This window comes from Pseudopipra pipra, chromosome Z, assembly GCF_036250125.1.
Source record: "Pseudopipra pipra isolate bDixPip1 chromosome Z, bDixPip1.hap1, whole genome shotgun sequence".
NCBI lineage: Eukaryota > Metazoa > Chordata > Aves > Passeriformes > Pipridae > Pseudopipra > Pseudopipra pipra.
Window position 1 is genome coordinate 68622309 of NC_087581.1, and position 22614 is coordinate 68644922.

The 22614-nt window shown below is 45.5% G+C and overlaps 1 protein-coding gene and 1 long non-coding RNA gene across 4 annotated transcripts; one reads left to right on the plus strand and one right to left on the minus strand.

Moving 5' to 3' along the window:
- LOC135407203 (uncharacterized) lies at nt 1–1359 on the minus strand. Its single transcript, XR_010426754.1, has 2 exons — nt 1092–1359; nt 1–80 (listed from the first exon to the last, which is right to left on the minus strand). It is a non-coding gene; the product is annotated as an uncharacterized LOC135407203 (long non-coding RNA).
- FUT10 (fucosyltransferase 10) lies at nt 270–12711 on the plus strand. Of its 3 annotated transcripts, XM_064642057.1 has the most exons (6): nt 286–490; nt 2029–2101; nt 2525–2731; nt 3443–3728; nt 9712–10547; nt 12305–12711. In XM_064642057.1, exons 3-6 carry the CDS (start codon nt 2651–2653, stop codon nt 12527–12529), a joined length of 1428 nt encoding a protein of 475 aa, XP_064498127.1. In that variant the 5' UTR covers nt 286–490; nt 2029–2101; nt 2525–2650; the 3' UTR covers nt 12530–12711. The 3 variants fall into 3 exon arrangements, with proteins under 3 accessions (XP_064498129.1, XP_064498127.1, XP_064498128.1); XM_064642059.1 differs by lacking the exon at nt 2029–2101 and having other exon boundaries at nt 270–494; nt 2531–2731; XM_064642058.1 differs by lacking the exon at nt 2029–2101.
- The last annotated feature ends 9903 nt before the right edge of the window (nt 12712–22614 follow it).

Below are 22614 nucleotides of genomic sequence, written 5' to 3' on the forward strand. Positions count from 1 at the left end.
TGACGCATTTCTTTTTCTGACAGCCCGCTAGCTTCAGGCAGACAATCTAAAGTCTCCGTCAGTCTCTTTTACAACCGGCACTGTTGCAAAAGAAAATAAACCCGCAAAGAGCGCGATTATGCGAACAGCTGTAGGAATCGGTGACAGGGGCCGGATTTATTTTGGCGATCGTGTGAGGTCCTGCAGTGCGGGGTTTGCAGAATAGCAGCCGGGCGGGTGGAAGTGATGGCGCTCTCAGGCCGATTAGCCCTGCGCGTTCCCTCTACAGGGCCCTGGGGTCCCCGAAAAGAGCTGCCCCCCTTCCCCGCCCCCGCGGCGGGGCAGAGGGAGGTGCGGAGCCGCACCGCCCCCGCCCGGCGCCCGCCCCCCCTCCGCGCTCCAAGAGGGGGCACGGACTGAAAGTTAAAAAAACCCCGACAAAACACCCCAAATCCCCTCAAATCCAGCCGGAGGGGGACGGCGGCGTTGAGGCGGGAGCGACTTTCTCGGGGTGAGTACAGCGGCGGGCCCCCGGCCGAGGATGCCCGACCCACGGGCGGGGAGCGGGGCCGGGGCTGCGGGACGGGCAGAGTCTCGGGAAGGGAAGGGGCAGCGTTTTGGGGAGCACGCAAAACCCTAGCTGGGATGCTGGGCCCAGGGAATTGCGGCAAGACAGGTCTGGAAGGAGAGGCTGCAGGGAGAGCTGGCAGGAAGTTTGGAAGGATTTGCAGGGAGCTGCTGCTCCCGCAGGGCAGCAGGGCGTGGTGATTTATCTGTATTTCATGGAGTCCTCAGGGCCTCCGCTCGGCCTGACCGGAGTAGGAAAGCCGTGCAAGGTCATCCTTGTCAGTGGAGTTGGGACGGGATGGAGCCTTGCCTGGCCCACTCCAAGTATGCACCGCCTCGCACCACTGGGCAGAAGTACTGCATGTCGGGCACCACAGACACGAGAATGAAGCCATGGCTCAGTGCAGTACCCTGGGTCAGTAGGTACAGCACACCCATGCTGTGGGTCAGTTCAACCTCAGAACAATACCTAAAAATGTGACGATTACTACTCTTTTACCAGGGCAGGGGGTAGGGCAGCATTCAGTGGGTCATCAGAGTCTTACCTTTTGCCATGCACAGGGTAAGACGTGATGTTAAAGGTACTGTTCAGCTCCAGGGTGTGCCTTGAGCAGATATTCACCGACACAGCAGTGGGCAGAATTCAGCTCCTTCCCCTCCTGGTGCCCCTTTTTTTGGCTGTACTGCCGGAGGCACAGAAGGTGCAGAGGGTTTGCAGAAGATCCTGCCTGATTTGAGAAGAGCTTAACTGGCAGCACTGTTGCACCCACACAGACCTTCAGAAGTAAGGCCTGTGCAGAGCAGAACTCACACAGCAGGGTTTCATGTGATCTTTTACTAAAGAGGCCTTTCTGATGTTTGAGGGGAAGGGATGAACTGATGTGGCAGTGGAAGCAGAAACAGGATAGTTTTTTTGGCTTTAGCTGCGAGAACCACAGTGATAGTTCTACAGCAGGCAGTAGGTTGGGCATCCATCTGTCTTTGTCAGGGTTGTGAAACTTTGTGATTGGGATTAGAATGGGGGGAAAGCTGGCAGGCAAACCAGCATAAATTACAAGGGGCATATCTCTGAAAGAGAGGAGTTTAAAAATAGCAATTTATTAAACATTTTGTGTGTGTTTCTGCTTTTTGAGCTTTCAGAATACCCACATTTTCAAACTTCTCTGTGTTGAGTGATAGAGTCTTATCTTTCTACCGTCCTTTTTTTTCTTTTTTTTTTTTTTTTTTTTTTTTGAGATGAAGCTGGAATTTGCAACTTCAGTTGCCAGGAGCTGGGATTTTCACACAGTAATATTCAGCATGCAGCAAAACAGTAGGGCTCTGTGAAAACTAAAAAAAAGCATCAGGGAAGGGAAAGAGTTATTTGAGGAGAGGCGGACCAGCACAGATGTAGATTACTGGGAAAGGGGAACTTGTTAAATTGAAATGTTCTTAGATGTGGGGAGAGTTTGTGTATGTATACTGTGTCATTACTTTCTCTAGGCATTGGACACAGAGCATCTTGCACAAGCATTCCATATGCTCGTGAAGAGAAGTCCCAGAAGACCACAGTATAGTAAGTCCCAAGGCCAGGTAGTTGTGTGCTTTCTCCAGGAGCATTTTCAGATCTTACCCAGGGAAGGAGAGTCTCCCACTGCTCCCCTGTTAATGCGTCTGCTGAAAAGCAGCAGAGTTTGACATCTGGAAACTCAGGAATATAGGTGCTCTCCTCACACAGGACTGACCTGTGGCCATCAGCATTTCTCTGCACTGACGGCAAGGGTGAGAGGGTGTGTTACGCTGCTCAGAGAGGATCTCCAGGATGACCACGGGGAGAGTAGATGAGGGCCATGTGAGTGAGAGCACTGTTTTTTGCAGACTGCTTCCTGGGTACCTGGCTCAAAATGTGGCTCTGGCACCTACAGAAAGCTGTGGGTAGACATCAGACTAACCACTGAGCTTGAGGAGCAGTATTTGTTGATGCTCTACTCTTTTTCAGCCGCAGTCACCATGAAGAGCAGTAAGGATGAAATGGGAAAGCCCAGCAGCAAAGGCTGAAGACTTCAGACAAGCTGACCTTCCCAATGCCAAGCTGTAACTGCTCTGGCTGACCTGGTAGTGCAGTATGATTAGGATGAAGAGGAGGATACTGTGGGCATCTTGCTTCTGTTTTGCAGCTGCCTTTTTCCTTGTGGTGACACTCCAGGTACAGGGGCAAGGGGGTGGGGTATGCATGAGATTGCTGTCAAAGCAGGACACAGTTCTGTCAGATGAGAGAGAACATTGAAGGCAACAGACATTTTATGTACTAGTCTGTGCTTTAACAGGAGTGTTTACAGAAGCTCTGTCAGCAACACTGGCCTGGTGGCAATAGCTGACTCCAGAAGTGACATTACACAGAGAACACGTCTCTTGTAGAGCTCCTTGGATCTTGGAAGAATTTCTCAGGAGCGTTGCAACATACTATGCCATGTTGTGTTGCCTCCATCCAGCATTGCCTCCCTGTGTTTGAACTCATTAGGCAGGGGAGGCAATGCTGGACCCATGGAGACTTGAAAACTTTATGGTTTTTTTTAACAACTACTAGAAGAGACTTGGCTGCTGAATGGCCATCCTTTGTCCTGAGCGTTTTCCAGGGAGAAAGAAAAAGTTGTGTTGTTAAATCATATCTGATGTAGCCATATCTCAGTATAGAAAGGTATTTCCTGCCTCCTCATTACAAATTCAAAGTAAAGCTTTTGCTGTTCTGGCATAAGATCACCTGGGCGGTGGCTGCAGTCAGTGAAATGCATGTGATTTGATTGACAGAAACTTCACGTACGGACTTAGTGCTTGATGCTTAAATTCTGATTTGTCAGGCAGATGTCCTGGCTGGTGACAGTGACATGTTGTGATGTGTGTATTTATTTCCCTGAAGGTTATCACCGAACTGGGCAATTCAGAGAACAAGGTGTCAGTTATCTCCAGTTTACACAGCGGCCCATTAAGGCCTGTGGAGGGACACACTTTTCAGCTTAAGAAGCAGGAACTTCACAGCAGCTTCAAGGCAGAGTCTGATGTAAATCACTATCCTGTCCTGCTCTGGTGGTCTCCCCTGACTGGAGAGACAGGAAGACTCGGTCAGTGTGGAGAGGATTTTTGCTTCTTTACTATCAACAAGACCTACCAGCATGATCAGATGACAAGAGCTTTTCTGTTCTATGGTAAGAATATTTCTTTTTAAAGGAGCAGCTTTCTCTCCTGCTTAGTTATTTTCCTTTGGAGATTAAATATTCTAAGTGGCAATGACAGAACAGGAAATTTATGCAGCTCGTTGGACTAAATTTTGCCTGGTGCTAAATACCATCCAGGGATGCACATTCTCAGTAAAAGTACTCTGAAAACTGGCTGTGGACGTTCTGTGGGATGACTGATGCCTTGTCTCATACTGCTTTCCAATCACATGTACTCCCTGTTCGTGGGAGAAAAGACAATTAATTTCATGTAGTTGCCAAGGCGTTTAAAGACAGTCTGAGATCAAGCCAGCTTTTTCCAGTCTTCTGGCTTGTCACCCCTAGCAGAGGGGGTGCAAGGCCTGCAAGGGCTTTGTTGCACTTGCGCAAGTCTTTTGTCTAAAAATGATGCCCTTGCTGGTAACAGTGCAACTCCCCTGCCTCATGTGCTGAGAGATTGCTAGCAGACTGTAAATGGAAAGTAGTGAAAGAAACCTATTGATTCTGCACAGGGGGCAGCAGCTAGTGCAACCTTCTGAGCTGCTCTGGCTCTATCAGAAACTTCCCACTACATTTACTGTAAGGTTAATCTACAAAACACAAAAGATGCATCTTTTAAAAGTAGACCTTACTTCATTAGTTTTGTTCTTTTTCCCCACGTGGTTGCTTTTGAAAGAAAAAAAAATGAATTTTAGGCGGAAAAATAAATTCAATTTTTTCCTCTGACTGGTAGGTTCAAATCTTTTGTTTGGAAACAAAACAAAATAAAACAGGGTCCTGAATCTCATTCACTCAGTCAGAATACAGGTGAACTGGAAATATAGGAAAGAAGGGCCTTTTGCTTGATTGTTAACAGTGAACCAAAAACTTCTCATGACTAATCTTTTCAGGCCTCCAAGTAGGTCAGCTTTGCGAATTGATGGTCAAGCATGAAAGCAAAGGAATAACAGCAAAGGAATGAGAAGCTGACCCAATTAAAGACAAGGAAAGCTGGATTGCATCACAGGAAGCTGTGAAGTCTGGTGATTTTGGTCTCTGATAGTAATTTTGTCTATCTGTTTCAGCATTAAAAAGACTGTTATTCTTCATTTTTAGCAGGCTTGTGGACACAGTATACTTTGACTGGGCAAAAGTCTTTTCCTGTAGTGTTTCTTTTTCTTCTTTTTCTAGTGATGGTGGCTATCTGTGACTGTGTAAAGGAAAGTGTCAAAATATGCAAAATTAATTGTAACTTATTTTTAAACCACAGTAAATGACCTCACAATGCTAAAACCCAGAGAGTGTGACTTTTTCTCTCTGTCTCTCTTTCTCTCTCCATCCCTCTTTCTCCCACCCCCACCCCCACCCCCTTGATGCACTGAGCTGTGACCCTGCAAAAAGGCATGTCTTACTGTTACAGAATTTCCCTCTAAACAGCCTGCTGAATGAAAACTTGAATATCTGAATTTCCATGCTATGGCTGGATCAGAGCACAGTTTCCCCTTCCAAAGAAAGTGCTTTAATTTTGGTCAGTAGGCTAGTAAAGAGAAGAATGATCCAAAGATTAGGAAAAATACCGTGCAAAAATGTGGGGTTCGGATGTTTTCCAGCACAGCTGCTTTGCTAGGAACACCAGCTTTTCTACACCTTGTCCTGGCTTACAATCCTGGCCTGGGAAGCCCCTAGGTGTAGGCGATGCCTTTGGCAAGTGCCACCTCCTCCTGTTTGTAAATGAGGTGTGGCATCCACTTGCTAGACTTTGTCTCTGCTTTTGGGAGGGATTCCCAGTTCCACCTTTTCAGCGTCACGTAATTCACAGAGTGTTGTGTTCAGCATGAGCTGCCAATGTGACTGAGTCAGCATCAGCTGGATCTGTCAGAGCCTCAGGGGTGTTGTTCCTAAGGGAGGAGGATGTCCAGCTGTTCTGTGCTGGAGTGTTGTGTGCTGGACCATGACTCCTGAAGGAAAGATGTCTCCTAAAATGTAGAATTTCTCGTAGCAGCATGTATCTTTCGCTTCTGCACTTTGCCACGTACCTAAGATTTACAGAGTAATAATTTGGAAGTTGAAATTGCTCATAATTCTAGTCTTATAGTGCTTTTTCTTTTATCCCATTGTATGCTCTTTTATTTCCTTCGTCTCATGGGATAGGGAACATGCAGATGGTATCTTCCCTTTAATAATTTTGGTTTTCTTGCTGGACTGGGATCGATTAAGTGCTGTATTAGAGTCTGTCATTCTGATGTGCTCTGATCTGTACTGTGTCCAGTTCTGGGCCCTCACTTTGAGAAAGACATTGAGGTGCTGGGGCATGTCCAGGGAAGGGCACAGTGCTGGGGAGGGGTCTAGAGAGTAAGTCCTATGAGGAGTGGCTGAGGGAGTTGGAGTTGTTTAGGCTGGAGGAGTCTCAGGGGAGACCTCATCACTCTCTACAACTAGATTGTAGCCAGGTGGGAATGACATCTTCTGCCAGGCAGGGAGAGGTAACAGTATGAGAGGACATGGCCTCAAGCTGCTCCAGGAAAGGTTCAGGTTGGACATTAGAAGGAATTTCTTCATGGAAAGGGTTGTTTAACGTTTGAATGGACTGCCCAGTGAGGTGGTGGAGTCACTGTCCCTGGAAGTGTTCACGAAATGACTGGACATGGCACTTAGTGCCATGGTCTAGTTGACAAGGTAGTGATCAGTCCAAGATTGGACTCGATGATCTCAGAGGTCTTTTCCAACCTAAATGATTCTGTGATTCTATAGTGCATTTTTTCTTTAGGTTTCTCCTTTGCCTAACATAACTGTCTTCTAGTTAGTAAGTTTTACATGTTGTCTTTTTGTTTTTCTCTCATTCTTGCCTGCATTTTCCCCTTCTCTTCTCTGCAATGCTACTTTAAAGAGGGAGAACCCTTGCAAGAGTCCGAGCTGAAGTTTCACCCCACAGCATTTCATTATTGTCAGTATGCACTGCTGCTTCTCTTCTTGGCATCACTTAGAATGAAGTGTTTTCAAAACCAGATAGACCTTATAAACTTCTCCATGAGAATTTGATTCACTTTCAGTTTTTGTCACCTTCTTGTATCACTATAATACATCAAAAACAGAATAAGCAAATAGCATTTTGCATTGAATGGCACAGCCCTTCATCCTACTAGTGTTGAGGGCTTGGGACCAGTCTTGAGTGGAAAATGGAAGGTCAATTACTTCATCATCATGGCCAGGCTTCGTGAATGAAGATTTGGGAAGGACTCTACCCACGTTTGTTGCAAGCGCGTTGGTTGCTGATGAGGCCAATACAAGATAAGCACATCCGATTGCAAAAGGCACAGCAGAAAGACTCCTTAGGTGGTAAATTCTGCAAGACACGGTTCTTTCTGCGTTGCCTTTTCTCCTCGAGGGTGATCCTGCGTGTGTTCTCAAAGGAGACAGCAGCGTTATAGATGGTGTGTCTCCAGGCCTCCCGACTGGAGGCCAGAGTAGACCAGTTATGATGATCAATATGGCCAAGGCTGAGGTGTTGTTTCAGGGAGTCCTTGTATCTTCTCTTCAGGGCTCCTCTCATGCGGCAGCCGGTGGCAAGTTCACCATGAAGCAAGATCTTAGGGAGGCGGTGGTTGGTCCTTCATCCTTGAGACATGCCCTGCCCAGCACAGCTGTGTTCTCAGCAACATGGCCTCAATACTTGTGACTGCTGCTTGTTCTAGAACAGATGTATTGGTCACATAATCTGACCAGTGGATGTTTAGGATTGTGCGGAGGCAGCGTTGATGGAAGCGTTCGAGGAGATGCAGGTGGTGGCGGTAGATGACCCATGATTCGGATCCGTATAAGAGAGTGGACAGCACTATGGCTCTGTAAACACTTGAGTGGAAAATGGAAGGTCAAATACTTAGTGGCCCTGAAAAACCCCATCTGATGCCCTTGAAGGATCTTGCCCTATAGGAGGTTTTTGTTACTGACAGCTAGCTTTTGTCTTCACTGCAGTAGTGAAGTCTTACGTTGGTTTTATAAGGTCATCCTTGGAGTCATCTTGGCAGGCTCATGCAGCTGCAAAGGCCGCTGGGTGTTTTTTTATTGTATTTTGGTTTTTAGATCAATGTTCTGTGTAAGAATTTTGCTAGTACCCTCTTTTTTGCCATCAGTGATTTGAAGTCAAGGGTAGAATGGAAAGTGAAAAGTTACAAGTGTGTAACTTTATGATCATAACATATGTTATGACCCGCCTCTGAGGCAGGGGGAGTGAGCTTTTGTATATAAATCCACTGGGGTGAATTAGAGTGAAATGAAACTGAATGACTGGTGTGTATATATGAGCCAGGTTTATTTTAAAACAGTTTAATTGCAGTGGAAAGGAGGTATGTGGCTGTTTTGGTTCTTTTCGGTATAAGTATAAAAATTTCATGAAGAAAAAAATGTAAGGAAAAGAAAGGAAGAGAAGGAAGAGATAAGAGTATAGTGGAGAGGAAAGATAGAACCTCTGATGGATCCAGTGATGAGACTTGATTGTTGCAGTTTTGATGTCCTTCATAGGGGTGATGGTCACAGTCTTTATCTGTTGGGGGTGAGGGCCCTCAAAACAGAGAATTCATCTAGGATGGGAACTCCTAGATCCCTCCCCAGGATGGGAATTCTTTGTGTCTGATGCAAAGCTATGAGGCATGCTCAGTCTTCTGCTGGAGAGTTCCTGAAAAGAGTCAGGAGTGCTTTTGGTTCCTTGGTGGCCTATAGCCCCCTCTAGGTTATGACTGCTGTTTGACCCCACTTCTTGTGTCTGCACAGCTGTGCAGCAGAAGTTGGCATCAGGAAAGCATTACCCCACCTCCACAGAATCTGCTTCTTACCCGGCCGTTCCCCTTAGTTGCTTTGAGAACAGCTTGTTTAAGACATCATGTTCCCAATTGTCCTAGATGCAGTCAACCATGGAGTTTACTAAACAAAGGTTGGGTTGCCACAGATGGTAGAGTAGCTTGTCCAAAGATAAGGATCTGTGGTCTTTTCTAAGACAGCTGTTCAGTATTTGTTTCAGTTTTTGAACTTCTCTTGCTTGACAATACACGTTAAAAGTTTTCTATATTCAGTGCTTTTACTTAAATGGAAAACAGATACATTTATAAGACAGTGAGGAAGTATCTGGACAGAGATTCAGCAACTTTGCATTTAGTCTGCAATAAGACTAAGTATACAAGTGTAGTGCAGTGGTGCTGAAGGGAGAGTAAGAGTCAGATTCATGAGCTGATATTTTCAACTCAGTTTTGCACAGGCTTTGAGAAAAATCTTCTAGGTTTGTCCTAAAACTTCTACCACAGTTTTCCTAAGTTATTCTATGGTTGTCTGTTTTTAGAGTTAAGACATGGTTCTTCTTCTGTTATTGGCATTAGTTTGGGGAGCTGTCTTCTGCCAGAAGCTACTTCTTTATGTATCTGGAAGGCAGCTGTGGTACGTCACCTCTTAATTTTCTCTTTGATAAGTTAACAGCTTGGCTTTCAAAGTCTCTACAGTACAGTGTCTTTCCAAAACTTGAAGTCGTTCTTGTACTTTTTCTTCTTAGCCCTTTCCAATATTTTAGCATCCCTTTTGTTGTTTTGCTACTAGAACCAAATTGAGCCTGCAGGAACCATGTCCTCACATCGTAGAGGAAGTACCTCTGTTCTCCTATTTAGAGATCCAGGGGATTATTAAGCATCTCAACTAGTCTCATTTAAGTGCATGAAAATAAAAAATTCCTAGTGATCCTTTGAAGTGAGAGGCCTTTAAACTTAATATGACATGAAAGGAAAACACATCTAATATTGCATACTGATCCCCCCTTTCTAGATTCTTCTGCTGAGAAATTCAGTTTTATCTGGCATTACACTCTTGTGTCTTTGCATGATTGCACTTTTTGAAACAACTGCCTTTTAATGTCAGAAATGTGATGGCTATAGGGCTGGTACTAAATTAAAACTAGATTTCTTTGTCATTGTAGTGTCACATGACAGATAACAGAATGAACACTGCTTTTTTCTAGGTACCGGCTTCAGTATAGACAGCTTGCCCCTCCCTCGTAAAGAATATCATGATTGGGCCCTTTTCCATGAAGAGTCACCAAAAAACAACTACAAACTCTTCCATGAAGCAACCATCACCTTATTCAACCACACTGCAACATTTAGCCGCCATTCTCACCTGCCACTGACCACTCAGTACCTTGAGGGTGTAGAGGTCCTGAAGTCCTTGAGGTTCATGATCCCCCTGCAGATGAAAAACATCCTGAGGAAGAGACTTGCACCACTTGTGTACGTGCAGTCCGACTGCGACCCCCCTTCTGATCGGGACAGCTATGTGCGTGAGCTGATGTGCCACATCGAAATAGACTCTTATGGGGAATGTCTGCATAATAGAGACCTTCCTCAGCATCTTAGAAATCCATCTGCCATGGATGATGGGGACTTCTTAAAAATACTGGCACAGTACAAGTTCATTCTTGCTTTTGAAAATGCTATTTGTGAAGATTATATCACTGAAAAACTCTGGCGGCCGCTGAAGCTGGGAGTGGTACCAGTGTACTTTGGGTCTCCCAGCGTTGTAGACTGGCTTCCTAGTAACAGGAGTGCAATCCTGGTATCCAGTTTTTCACACCCTCGGGAGCTGGCCCACTATATCAAAACACTGGATAGAAATGATGAAGAGTATGAGTCCTACCTGCAATGGAAAGTGAAAGGGGACATTTCCAACCCAAGGCTGCTTACAGCAATGAAGGAACGCAAGTGGGGAGTGCAAGATATCACCCAGGACAATTACATTGACACCTTTGAGTGCATGGTGTGTAACAGAGTGTGGGAAAACATCAGACAGAAAGAAAAGGTATGTGTGAATTTGTCATTGTGTCTTGGAGGGGCTTCAAAGTGGCACTAGGGTCAGATTTGTCCCAGGAAGTTCAGCTGCCACTTTTCTGGCCAGCCGACAGCCACTGGTATTCCAGTGCCATTGTTTTGTGCATCCTCATGTAAAAAGGTGTTGGCAGAAGGTGTGGGTGTGCAACCAGAGCACGTGTTTCCTCAGACTGCTGCAGTGCTTGAGCTCATACACATTGACAATTGAGCTGGTGGTCACTTCAGCCAAAGACTTGAATTGTTCAGGAAGGAGGGTTTTTCTCAGGCTGCAGAAAGTAGCCTAACTTGCTGACCTTTTTTAAGATGACCTGAAACATTTGGAAACAGGTTGCCCAGAAAGATTGTGGTATTTCTGTCTTTGGAGGTGTTTTAAGACTCAACTCAATTCTGCCCTAGGCAATTAGATACACCTGTATCTAATATCCAAACACCTGTTTGGAAGAGGGGACTGGACTACAGAGCCCTGTCTTAAGATCTGTCTTAAGTACCCTGTGACTGTCAGGTTCTGCACACATGTGGTGTTCAAACCTGTAGTGACAACATGCCGTTGTCTGTGGCCACAATCGGTGACTAAACATTGAAACGTCCATGTTTAAGCCAGACTCTGTGTTTGTGAGAGGAATTGGACTTCTTCCTCCTAATCTAATCCTTTTGAAAGTAAGCTGATAGGAGACTAGCTAGTAATGGGTGTCTTACCAGGCAGCCCAGCACTGAGAGCCCAGCAGTCTTGCAGGGGTGACAGCCATACCACCAGAAGACCTTTTCAAAGACACCATGAGCTGTTCAGTTGTCTGAGGCTACCAGCTGTGAGGGATTTGGGTGGTATAAACAGAGCATTACTTGGAACTAGACTGAAGATAAAAATTCTCACCATATATCTTTCTGAGTTTGTCATTGTGATTGCCACATTCCATGAAGGTTTCCAGGTTTACGTACAAAGGGTCATTAGCTGCTTTTTAAACTCTCCACGAGCTCAGTTATCAGCATGAATCAAAAGTCCCCCTTTTTGTGTCCGGTAATTGAACTGGTCAATGCCTTTGGTATCCTACAGCCAATTAGGCTGTATTTTAGCTGATCACAGTCTGAGCAATGCACTACGTGGTCAGCCAGTAGAAGGGAGATGAAGGAAACATTTGAAGTTACTAAGGTGAGCTAAAGGGATGGGAAATCCAAACTGGTAAGCATTACATTTAACCAGACTTTGCTGTTTGAAGCTGGTGCAAATTTGGACAGATATCCTCTCTCTGAGTTAGGAATACAACGATGGAAAAGTATGGAATAGTTTAGGTACAGGTATTCCTTCCCCATGCTTTTGTGGCTCTCTAGTCAATAAGATGATGAAGAGCCGTTTGCTCTCCTGGTCAGATTCATGGCTTGATTTTTCTCCTTAAAAATATATATATCATTAAGTGTGTGCATATATGAGGTGAAAACTATATAATGATGAAAATATAACTCCTTGCCTTAGAATTTTAGTTCGGATGGGCTGATGGTGTTCATTTGCAGCCAGACCTTATCTGAGATTCAGGCTCTTGTCAGTGTGACTGACCTGATCCCAGACACTTTGGAGAGGGCTTTCCCAGTGACATCCACAGGGACATGGTCAGAGCCTGTAGATGGAAGGAAAGTGTGACTGACATGGTTTGATAGTTTACTAATGGCATAGCACCTTTATTCTCTGTTTGTATGGGTCCCTGAATAACCCCTCTGATTTGTCTCCATTGCCAGGGATGGCTGCCCCGGAGGTGGGAGGCTCAGGTGAACCATCTGAGCTGCCCCAAACCAGAGGCGTTCTGGTTCTCATCCACAAACCCTGGCTGGACTTCTCTCCAAAAGCTGTGGATACCAAGCTTCGAGCAATCCAAGAAAGAAGCCTCGGCACTGAGGCACTTGGTGGAAAGGAACAGGAATTTTACAGCTGAAGAATTCTGGATGCTTGTATTCAAAGAATAAATGCAACGACCTGTAAAACAGAGTGAGCTCCTCAGAGGAGTCTGTGAAATTTTCTTTTGTTAGTGACCTTATCATTTAGGATTAATAGCCATAGCAAGTAGACCTGTAAGACTGAATTTGGTATTTTCAGTGCTCAAGGGTCACTAAGAAATGCTTAACAATAAAATTACACTGCCAGGTAATATGTGTACATATATATATATATAAATATATATATATATAATTATTTATATTATTATTAATTGCCATTAGTTCACATGTTTGAACACTAAGGCCCCAGTTGTCAGGGCTCTCAAAGCCCAGCTTTAAGCAGACAGCTAGTTGCCATGAAGCAGGTGGATCTCCCTCCATCTTTAGATACATACCAGCATGGCCTCTGGACCTCTTCTTCCGCCGTCCAGGGCCCTCCTTTGCTTCACTTACAGCCACAAGCTGGAGAGCATCTGACATCATTGCACTGGTACAGCTTCTGTGCTGCTTTGGAGGTAGAGTAAAAACTTGGGACTGTGTCCCTGGCTAGTTGTTTATTATCAATTTTCCTGGCACCAGCAGGATTAGCAGGGACTTGGCGAGCTTTGTGTCCTGACACAGAGTGCCAATGTAAAGTGCATTAGTGCTTGGCATGAGGAAGCACCATCTGTTAGTGGCCAGGGACAGATTGAATGAAGAATGTGCTGGCTCAGATTTACCCACCATCTTTTGCTAAAAATAAGCAGAACACATGAATATCTCTACTCCCCAGAAATAGTGTTGGCCTCAATCTGACTTACCTTCTTGCCTTTCTGATGATGTATTTGTATTCTGATGATAGGATTTGTATCATGTATAAACATGGAATTATATGATTGAAAGGGCAAGGATAAAACTGAGAGTCCATTAGTGCTGAAAGGCCTGCAGTAGGCCCAAGGAGAAGTAGGCAAGCAGCCTGCATGTTTTAACAGAGAAAATCTCAAATTACTTTGGCAAAGAATAAAATTTCGTGATCTTGGTCATCACTTGCCAAAGGATACACCTTTGCCTGGTATGCAGACTGTTGCAGTTTTTATCCCAATATAATTTATCCCAATAGTATTTATCCAATACTTTCAACCTCAATCTATGGAGGAGTCAACCTCTACAGGATCTGCATGGCCACACAGGCAAATCCAGCTAGTAATATAGAGTTCTTCACATTGCCAGAAAGGCAGTTTTTCACCTGTCTGATAATTTCCATGCAATTGTTCCTTATAGCAAGCTATTTTAAAATTTCTTTCACACATCTGGCTGTTTTATGGAGTGGTAGCCACATAGTGACAATAGGGAAGGATATGAATAGCATTTACACCAAGAAATTCAGGTGCAAAAGTTACTTACCTTGGAAAAGTTTCCTCACCAGAAATTTCCTCAATGAATAGCCGGTGAATTTTTTTATTACTTTTAAATCTAGCATCAGAAGGAGCAGTTTTGTGGCCACAAACAATATAGTATTGGTCAGTAGTACCAGTTGTTGTTTCTACGAGAAATGTACTTAGTTTTGATTACACAAAATAGTCCCACTGAAATTTCTCACCACTAGTGTTTTGCCAATGTGCCACATAGCATCTGTGTCTTAAACTCGTTCGAAAGTGGTCTGCAGTGGAAATGATATCTAGGATACACAAATGAAGCCCTTCAGGAAAGTGACATTAACACCAGACTTGGAGGCTTCCCTAAACCGAGACCAAGAGCTGGACGTAAAACCCCAAAACATTTGCAAAAGGAACTCTTGAATCCCCATCAGTTGCCATGAATCTCTGTTTCTCCTCCTAGGATGATGAGTATTTGAAACGCGAAGGACTAATTGGTTTGTTTGTGGTGTGGTTTTTTGTTGTTGTTGTTGTTGTTGTTGTTTTTTTGGTGGTGTTCTGCCATCTCCTTTGCCAAAAATCTCAAGCCGTGTTTTTTAAAGACCTCAGGAGCTGCATAACTGGAGATTTTTTCCCTTTATTTCCATGGTGGAATCTATCAGATCATGAGCTTCCTGAGCAGTCTGGTACAGATGTTATCCAAAGATATGAGGCATATTTATCTCAGTTTTTACTGCATTATTATCCTTCATTTCAGTTTGGTGGAGTGTGAGGGAAAGGAGGACTGAAGTGACTGGTTTGGAGCCCACATTCTGAAATTCTAGGTGGTCAGCAGAGGTGTTTCAGAAGAGATAACATGTTTGTCCACTGCTATACAAAATAGAAAGATTATTCTCTGGAGCAGTTGCCTGAAGAGGTGCTGTGGTATAATTGTCAGTCATCTCAAAGTACATTCTTTTTACAGGATAAACTCTTGGTTCCCACAAGCTAATTCAGAGCAACCTCACTTTGGCCTCTTTGGCTTTAATCACTCTCTGGAATCTTTTTTCCTGTGCTGGGTGGAGGGAAGTCTTTGTGAACATCACCCTGGGAGACTTAGGGCAAGAATTTGTGCAGGCTAATTAAGTGTAAGAAAGACTGACCATCGTGAATTCTAAGTTGATCTCTTTTCTCCCCCTACTGCTCTGAGAAAGAATTAGCAGAAGCAGGTGACCAGTCTTTTTTTTTTTTTTAATCAGATTTGCTAGCCTTCCTGCCATGTACAGGTATTTAATTCTAGCCAACAGAGGGATCCAGTTTCTTTGGCAGACTTATGTATGGTCTAGATGGCACAGTCCTTTCTTTTTCAGTTGCTTTTTGCCTTAGAAAGACAATAGAAAAACAGCTGAGAAAAACTCCATACTTCCAACAACAAGAGCTGATTCTAGACGAATGAGTGCATGCTTCCCAGCCTCTTACACAGTGGTAACAACCTGTCCTGGTATCCCCTGTAGTGGCACATAAGGCACAAAACCAGTTCCTACTAGGCTTACAATAATATCACTGAACCCATACCCATCAGCTAGCCCAGGGGTCATAGATATTAGTGGCCTCTGATGCTGCAGTGACTTTTGCATTTGAAGTACAAAACCACAAGACCAGACTGCCCCATCAGAAGATGCCTGGTTCAGCTTGGAGGTGTCTCTGGGAATCTGCAGCATCTCACTGGTGGGACTGGGAAAGCCTGAGGAAAGAGGTGGTCCTAAAGGTCAGCCTTAGACATGGTCCTGCTCCCTCTCCCTGGGGAAAATTAGGACAGGAGCACAGACAAAAGGGAACAGAGATTGCTTTTATCCTTCCCACACTCTCCTGTCCTCTCTGTGTCCGGCCTCTGCCTTCTACCACCTCCCTCTGATGTACCTGTACCTCCTGTTCTCCATGGCATCTAGTTGTGTAGGGAAACAAAAGAGGATTTTTTTTCAGTGCACACATTTGCTCACATTTCTCCACTTCATTTTCACTGCATCAGAGACCTGAGCCTCCAACTTGTCCTTCTTAGGTTATGGCTGCCTGTGCTTGAGTTAAGCTCTGCCTTGGTGCTGTGATGCCTGGGATCAGGCTGCAGGGAAACAGCTAAGGGGAGCATGAGAAGCAGCTGGGAGGAGCCTCACCTGAGGCCTCCCCTGTCACACCAAGAGCTGCCTTTGAGGTCACAAGTCCTTGTGCAGGCTGTGCTGTCCCAAGCCCATTCCTGGTCGCAGTTCTGTCTCGATCTGTTTTGTCCCTGTGGACCTGCTGGGTGATTACTGGTCTGTCACTGACCGTGCCCTCCACCACCCCCCTGCATTGTGGGGGTGGTGTATCCTGCCTGTGGGGCAGCATTCCCTCCACCCTGGTGGAGATGCTGCCCCACTGGCTCCACTCCCAGAGAACATTTTGTGCCACAGCCTGGGATCCTTCCAGAAGCTGTTGCTGGGGGGAACAGTCCCCTGGGAACACCTGGTCCTGCCATCAAGAGGCTTCCTCCAAGTGCCTAAGAGTTGCTTCACCTCCCGATGAGGTTGTCTGCAGCAGATGCCCTCACACCACCCCTGGGGTTGCCCATCCCCTGACCATTACCCATGAGCTCTCAATGGTGTCTCAGCAGTGCCCTGTGTCATGGCAGAGAGCTGTGCAGTTGGGCTGTCCTTTGCCTCCCGTGCTCTGTCTCCTCCTTGCTTTCTCTCTCCTGCCATGCCACTTGACCTGCCTTTCCCAGACTGGTTCATTTTTGCATATTTGTTTGCTTTAGGAGGGCCTGGTGGTGTGGGTGTTAATACAGCAAATCATATGAGATTGTTGTGCTCAGAATACGTTAAAGGAACAAGGGAGTATTTGCCCCATAAAATGAACAGCAAGCCAATGACTGAAGAAGTGATTAAAGAAACGTAAGGAAGACTGTGTTCATTTCAGTGCAAGGCAAACCTTGATCCTATGCTGTGGGTGCACAACTGTGCTTTGTGGGCTTCAGAAGTGAAATCCCAGCTTCTCTCTCTCATCCAGCGTTTACTGAGAAACAAAGCCAAACTCTTGGCGTGTGGCAGGCATTAAAGAAACCCAGCGCTGGTAACACACGTTTGCAGAGCATGTGATCCTCTGTTTTGTCAGCAGTATGGCGTTAGCCTGACGTGAAACACAATGAGAGTGGCTCGTGCTTCTGTAGAAAGGCATGTTGCTGTTGTGTGTGTGAGGTGGGCAGGTCTCGTGTAACTGGCACTGTAGAGCCATGTACTGCACAGCTCTGTGGAGACTCAAAAAAACCAGACTAGGGTTAAATCTAGGCTTGCTTTGTGTCATTAATGGAAAGAGAGAGGTCATCTGAACTACCCTTCACAGGTGCCCTTTCTGCAGCAGCAGGAAGGATGGAAGGCGAGGTAGTGTGGGGTGATATGGACATGTGCTACTGTGTCCTGCTGGCTGGCATTTCCCTTACGTGTTTTTAAACCATTGTTATTGAACCCTCATGTGCAGACCTTGTTTTTAGTTAGTCTTCTAAGCTCGTGGTTAGTGAATTAATTATTAAAAACCTAGAGCCATTTGCTGATCTCTTAACTCTCTGGCCTTGGAAGAAGACAGGGTATAGAGACTTTATTTTGCATCTAATCAATCAAATGTCTTGAAATCAATCTTGCTTAATATATGTACGTATATTCTCCAGGGAAAAACTGACCTGAAGATTGCTAAAGTTGCAGATTAAAGCAGAATGAAGAACACTCATGGGTCTTCTTAAACCCAGGATTTTCCCCCTGAAATATTGTGAGAAGTTGGGGCATCATCAACTTCATGAAGCCAAATTAATTTTGCTTTCCCAATGCCATTCCAAAACCACACTCAAGTTGGTTACCTTCTTCTCCTACTTCTTTCATTTGCTGTACCTCCTGAATCCAGAGTGAGGTGAGAATCTGGGAAAAGCACCGCCAAAAGAGACAGCCAGAAGTTGTATCCTTCTGCCCAGGCACAGCATCTCTAACCTTCTGCCCTGGCATCTCTAACCCGTGGGGCATTTGACTTACCAGTCTGTTAGTCTTCTATACACGACAAGCCACATTAATTGGCAAGAGGCTGCATGTTGCTTTCAGATCTCTTCCAATAGAGAGCAACCTTCCTGGGCTCTGGGTCCCCTGAATATGCAGATCTGTGGTCCCCTGGCTCCCTGGCCTGGGAGGAGTGAGTGGGACAGTAGACTCACACAAAACTACTGCACACAGCAGTTTTGGGGAAGCCTGAGCAAAACCATCTCTGTTCAAGGGACTTTGCTGCAAGCTCTGGGACTGCTTGGCAGCTTTGTTAGTCTCCTTTTCGATGCTGTATGTTGTCAGCAGAGAAGCCAGCTCCTGGCTCACCAGCATGTGTCTTCTGGATGGTGGGGTGTCCTCAGGCCTCCAGTGGACAGTCCTCAGAGCAGGGCTGGATCTGAGACAGATTGAAGTCCAGCAGCTGCAACCTGGAGTGAAAGTGCATCAGTAATGATCCAGGGTCATGAGGGTTAGAGGGTAAAGGTGTGCTTTTCCCCTTTTGTTGGCAACCTTTCTGAATGTTTTTCTGTGCACATCTTGCAGTTTTGAGTGTTTCTTTAGCATGGGTAGGCCTCAGAAGACTTTTTTTTCTTTATATGGATGAGGAAATAAGTGCTCTTGTGCTGTACTCCAGTTGAGAAAGACACTGTACAAACTGTACAGCAAAAACTGTGATGATACCAGGAGTCTTGGCAGTCATAGGCTTGCTATAGATCTGTTATCCCCAGAATCATGTGTGCCTTTTGTAAACTATGCCACAAAACTCTCACTTGCATAAATTAAACTTTCCATGGAATGTAAATTATTAATGCACTAAAATGTGCTGCTAACAGATGTTTGCATTTGAAGCTATTACTCTCTGTTCCTGATGGATGCATTTGGTCATTTATCATTTTCCTGGAGTCAGCAAAAATATATCCTGTCTCTCCGTGCTGTGTATTTTGTACAAAGACCACAGAAACCCAAGGTGATTCATTCCAGGGGTGGGAGCAGTACATGCAAAAAACCTGGTAATAATGGAAGTTGATTCAAACTGACTAAAAAAAGGCCCCTTCATTACCCAAAGAGACTTAATCTTGGAATTAAAGAAAAACCCTTCTCCTGTCTGAGAGATCAGAATTAGTCTGTCTGGCCTGATGACTAGAGTCAAAGCCCACAGTCAAAATGTGGCCAGGAATCCAGGCAGTAGACAGCAGCCACAGGGACATCACTGCTGGTTGTGGGTCACTCAGAGGGTGGTGTGACAGAGGGACTACAGTTTTACAGAATCACAGAATCAATTAGGTTGGAAAAGACCTCTGAGCTCATCAAGCCCAGCCTATGATGGAACACCATCATGTCAATTAGACCATGGCACTAAGTGCCCTGTCCAGTCTTTCCTTAAACACCTCCAGGGATGGTGACTCCACCACTTTACTGGGCAGCCCATTCCAATGTTTAATTACCTTTTCTGTGGAGAAATTCCTCCTGATGTCCAACCTAAACCTCCTCTGGTCCAGCTTGAGACTATGCCCTCCAACCTTAGTTTGGTTGAACAGCCTTGCTCCAGCTTCCAGTGAATCTATGCCACAGAGAAGCTGCTCCCAGACCCTTGGGATGTTGAGGCACGGGGAACACTTGAGGTGTGCAAGGCAGCTGGGATCATTGTCACTGAGGGAGGGTTTCTGTCCATGCTCAGCAGTGCTTCTTGCTTGCTGGGCTCTACTCTTTCAAAGTGGGAAGCAAAGGCTTGAAATATCACCTTGGACAAGGCCAAAGGAAAGGGAATCTCTGCCCCCTTACTGTGGAACATTTTAATTTAATCCCGGCCCCTCCTCAGACCCCTGCAGGAAACCAACCTGTCCAACAGGGAGCTGCTTCTGGTAAATAGGTGTAGGACTCCAGGTTTGAGCTATGAGCTCATCAAAGGGGTTTTACTTTGAGAATATATAAGGCTCCAAAGGTCCTCTTGCCAGATCTATTAAAAGGGCCTTCAGTTCTTTTAATACCTTGAGAGAATGCACGGTAGAAGATGCTGCACATGTTTCTCAGGAGGTCAAATAACACATTTTTACTGCCTAACTTTAGAAAATAAGGGAGCTTGGCAAAAGTTTAAAGGGCCAAAATAAAGCATTTCACAAAGCAATGACTTAGCATGCTAACATGCTAACCCACACAGCTTAGCAAATCAAGCTTTAAGTTACCAAACTATCAAGAAAGGAGGTTAGGAGAAGAAGAAGAAGTAAAGAAAGAGAGAGAAAAAGAAAGAATTGTAGCTACCGCCCCAGGTCCAACGTAGATTCAGGTGCCAGGAGTCCATGGCAGGGCCATGACCACATGGTGGCTGCATGGTGCTGCTTTTATGTGCTCTGGCCCCCTGTGTGGCCATCCTCCACACACACTTGAGTTGGTCTGAGGCAATAATTAATGTAATAATCCAGTGTCTTACAATAGGAAACACTATTATATAGATGACATAAACCCAAATTTAGAGTGTGAATGAAAGAAACAGATACAAGAACTGTTGGAAAAAAACTCACCTTTTTGGGGCCTGCCAAGCTCAGAGAAAATGGAAGATGATGTCCACACAATTTGCTATTATTACTGAGTTTTTCAGACTCCCTTTTGAAGAAAGGGGTTGGTCTTTCCCTGCTGCTGAAGGAAGAACTCTCAAAACTCACCAGGCATGGTGGAAGTTATTGCTGCCCCATCCCTGCACTAAGTGGGAGGCTGTATGTGCACTGTCTCACCTCTGTATATAACAATGTTAATTTGTTCACACAAATACCAAAATCACTTTTGATGCTGTCATCCAGGTTGTGCCATTGCTGGTAGGATTACTAATCAAAACTGATTAAAGCTTCATCCAGCAGCAAATTTGTCCAGTAACCTGATAACAGAGAACCAAGCATGAAACACAAGTTGCTAGATCCTCCTTATACTGCAAGGGCATTGCAAAGGGGCTCACAGTAACCATAGTGTAATGTAATCCTACTTAGAAGTTGCTGTACATCATCAGAATAGTATAAATGTAAATCTAGGGTGAGGGCTTAATGTTTGAAACACCAGCCCACAGTGTGGGAGCTGGTGAGATCACCAGGACACAGAAGATTGTAGATAATGCAAATGCTGGGTTGTTGTCATGGGAGGATGGTGTGACCAATTTTTTTGGGCGGGGTTACTGGGGTGTAGCCATGCCCCTCTGCTGAAGCTGTTCCAGCATCCCCTTTCCCATCTGTCCAAAAGACATACCTGCAACCTGACATCAGAGCTCTGTTCTAGAACAAAAAATTAGTTTGATGGGCCGGAAACCAGCTCCAGGGGTGCTGGTGAGTGCTGGAGGGAGATACCTAGAGGTTTTTCTAGAGGAACAGCAGCAGTGATTTGGGTGATATAGAAAGCTGCAAGGCTATAGAAATGTTTCTACTTACGGAGATGCAGACACAGCTGCTCTGAAGCCATTCTAGAGTGTGTGTGTGACTCCTTGTCTGTTCAGTTTTCTAGGCTGTATTTTGTCTTTGAAACCCACCTCAGCATCAGTCGAGAGCAGCCAGAGGCTGTACTGCACCTGTTCTGTGCTTTTTGACAAGGTGCTATGTGAAAGTACTCATACCTGTGCTCAGAGGAAAAGTCTTCAGAAAGATGTTTCTCATTTCTGTGGAGGGGTTTAGCTTCCTGATGGCTTTTTCTGTGCCTGTGGCCAAATGTACTGCTAAGGTGCCAGAGGAGATTATCCCTGTCAGCACGTCTTTCCAAGCTCTTTGCAGACTCAGGCAGTTGCTGGAGTATCCCTTGCTAGGGACATCTTTTGAAAAGAGGCTAACTAGTTTAACACCTGAAATGGAAACATCTGAATACTCTGCCACTTTGGAAGTCTGGTTTTTAGAAACTGACTTTCTCTATTAAGGGATCAAAATTAGATTTCGCCTGCAGATGTGTCCCCTGGCATGTGACAGACCTGCTGTCCTCAGAGGAAGCCTTCAGGTCTCACCTGACATGGCTGGATGGATTGGGTGGACACAGCCCTAAACTGGGGAGATATGGGGTCTTTCCTTTGATCTGCGACAGGTACCAGGGACGACTGTGGGTACCCAAAATACTGCTCTGTGCATCAGCATCCCAATGCCCCAGACAGCAGCGGGACTGCCTGTGAAATTGTCCCGGATATCCGTTAGTAGATGGGGCAACATAACCTTGAGAGGTGACGGGACTGACTCAGCCCTGCGGATGCATTTCGCGGTCGATACATCCTGTGTCGATTAGCCTGAATTCACATCCATGATGCCTCAGCCAACCGCATCCTCAGGACCAGTATCAATATTTAACAACACTCCTCCCCCTCTCCCCACCTTCCCCTCCTCCCCCGGCTACCCGAGCAGCAAAAAACATTCCGGCAAAACCCCTCCGGTGAGCCCACCCCCCGATGCTGCCGCGGGTGTAGGTGGCCCGCGGGGCCACCAGGTGCCACTGCAGGGCAGACGCTGCTGTCCCTCTGCAGGGCAGGCGTCGCCGTCTTGCCACTGCCACATGCCCTCTTCGTGCTGTCAGCCGCTTTGGTAGCTCTGACCCTTCTCGAAAACGGGGAACCTCGCCTAAAGCAGCGTGTGAGCTCTGCATCTTATTCACCCGTAAAGACAAAGGAACTAGCCTTCGCCTGGGAGGTATCCGAGCTGAGAACTTGTGCAGGAAAATTAAAACACATGGTTCTTCATTGTAAGAAACGTCTTCTGACATAGTCACTTGTGGT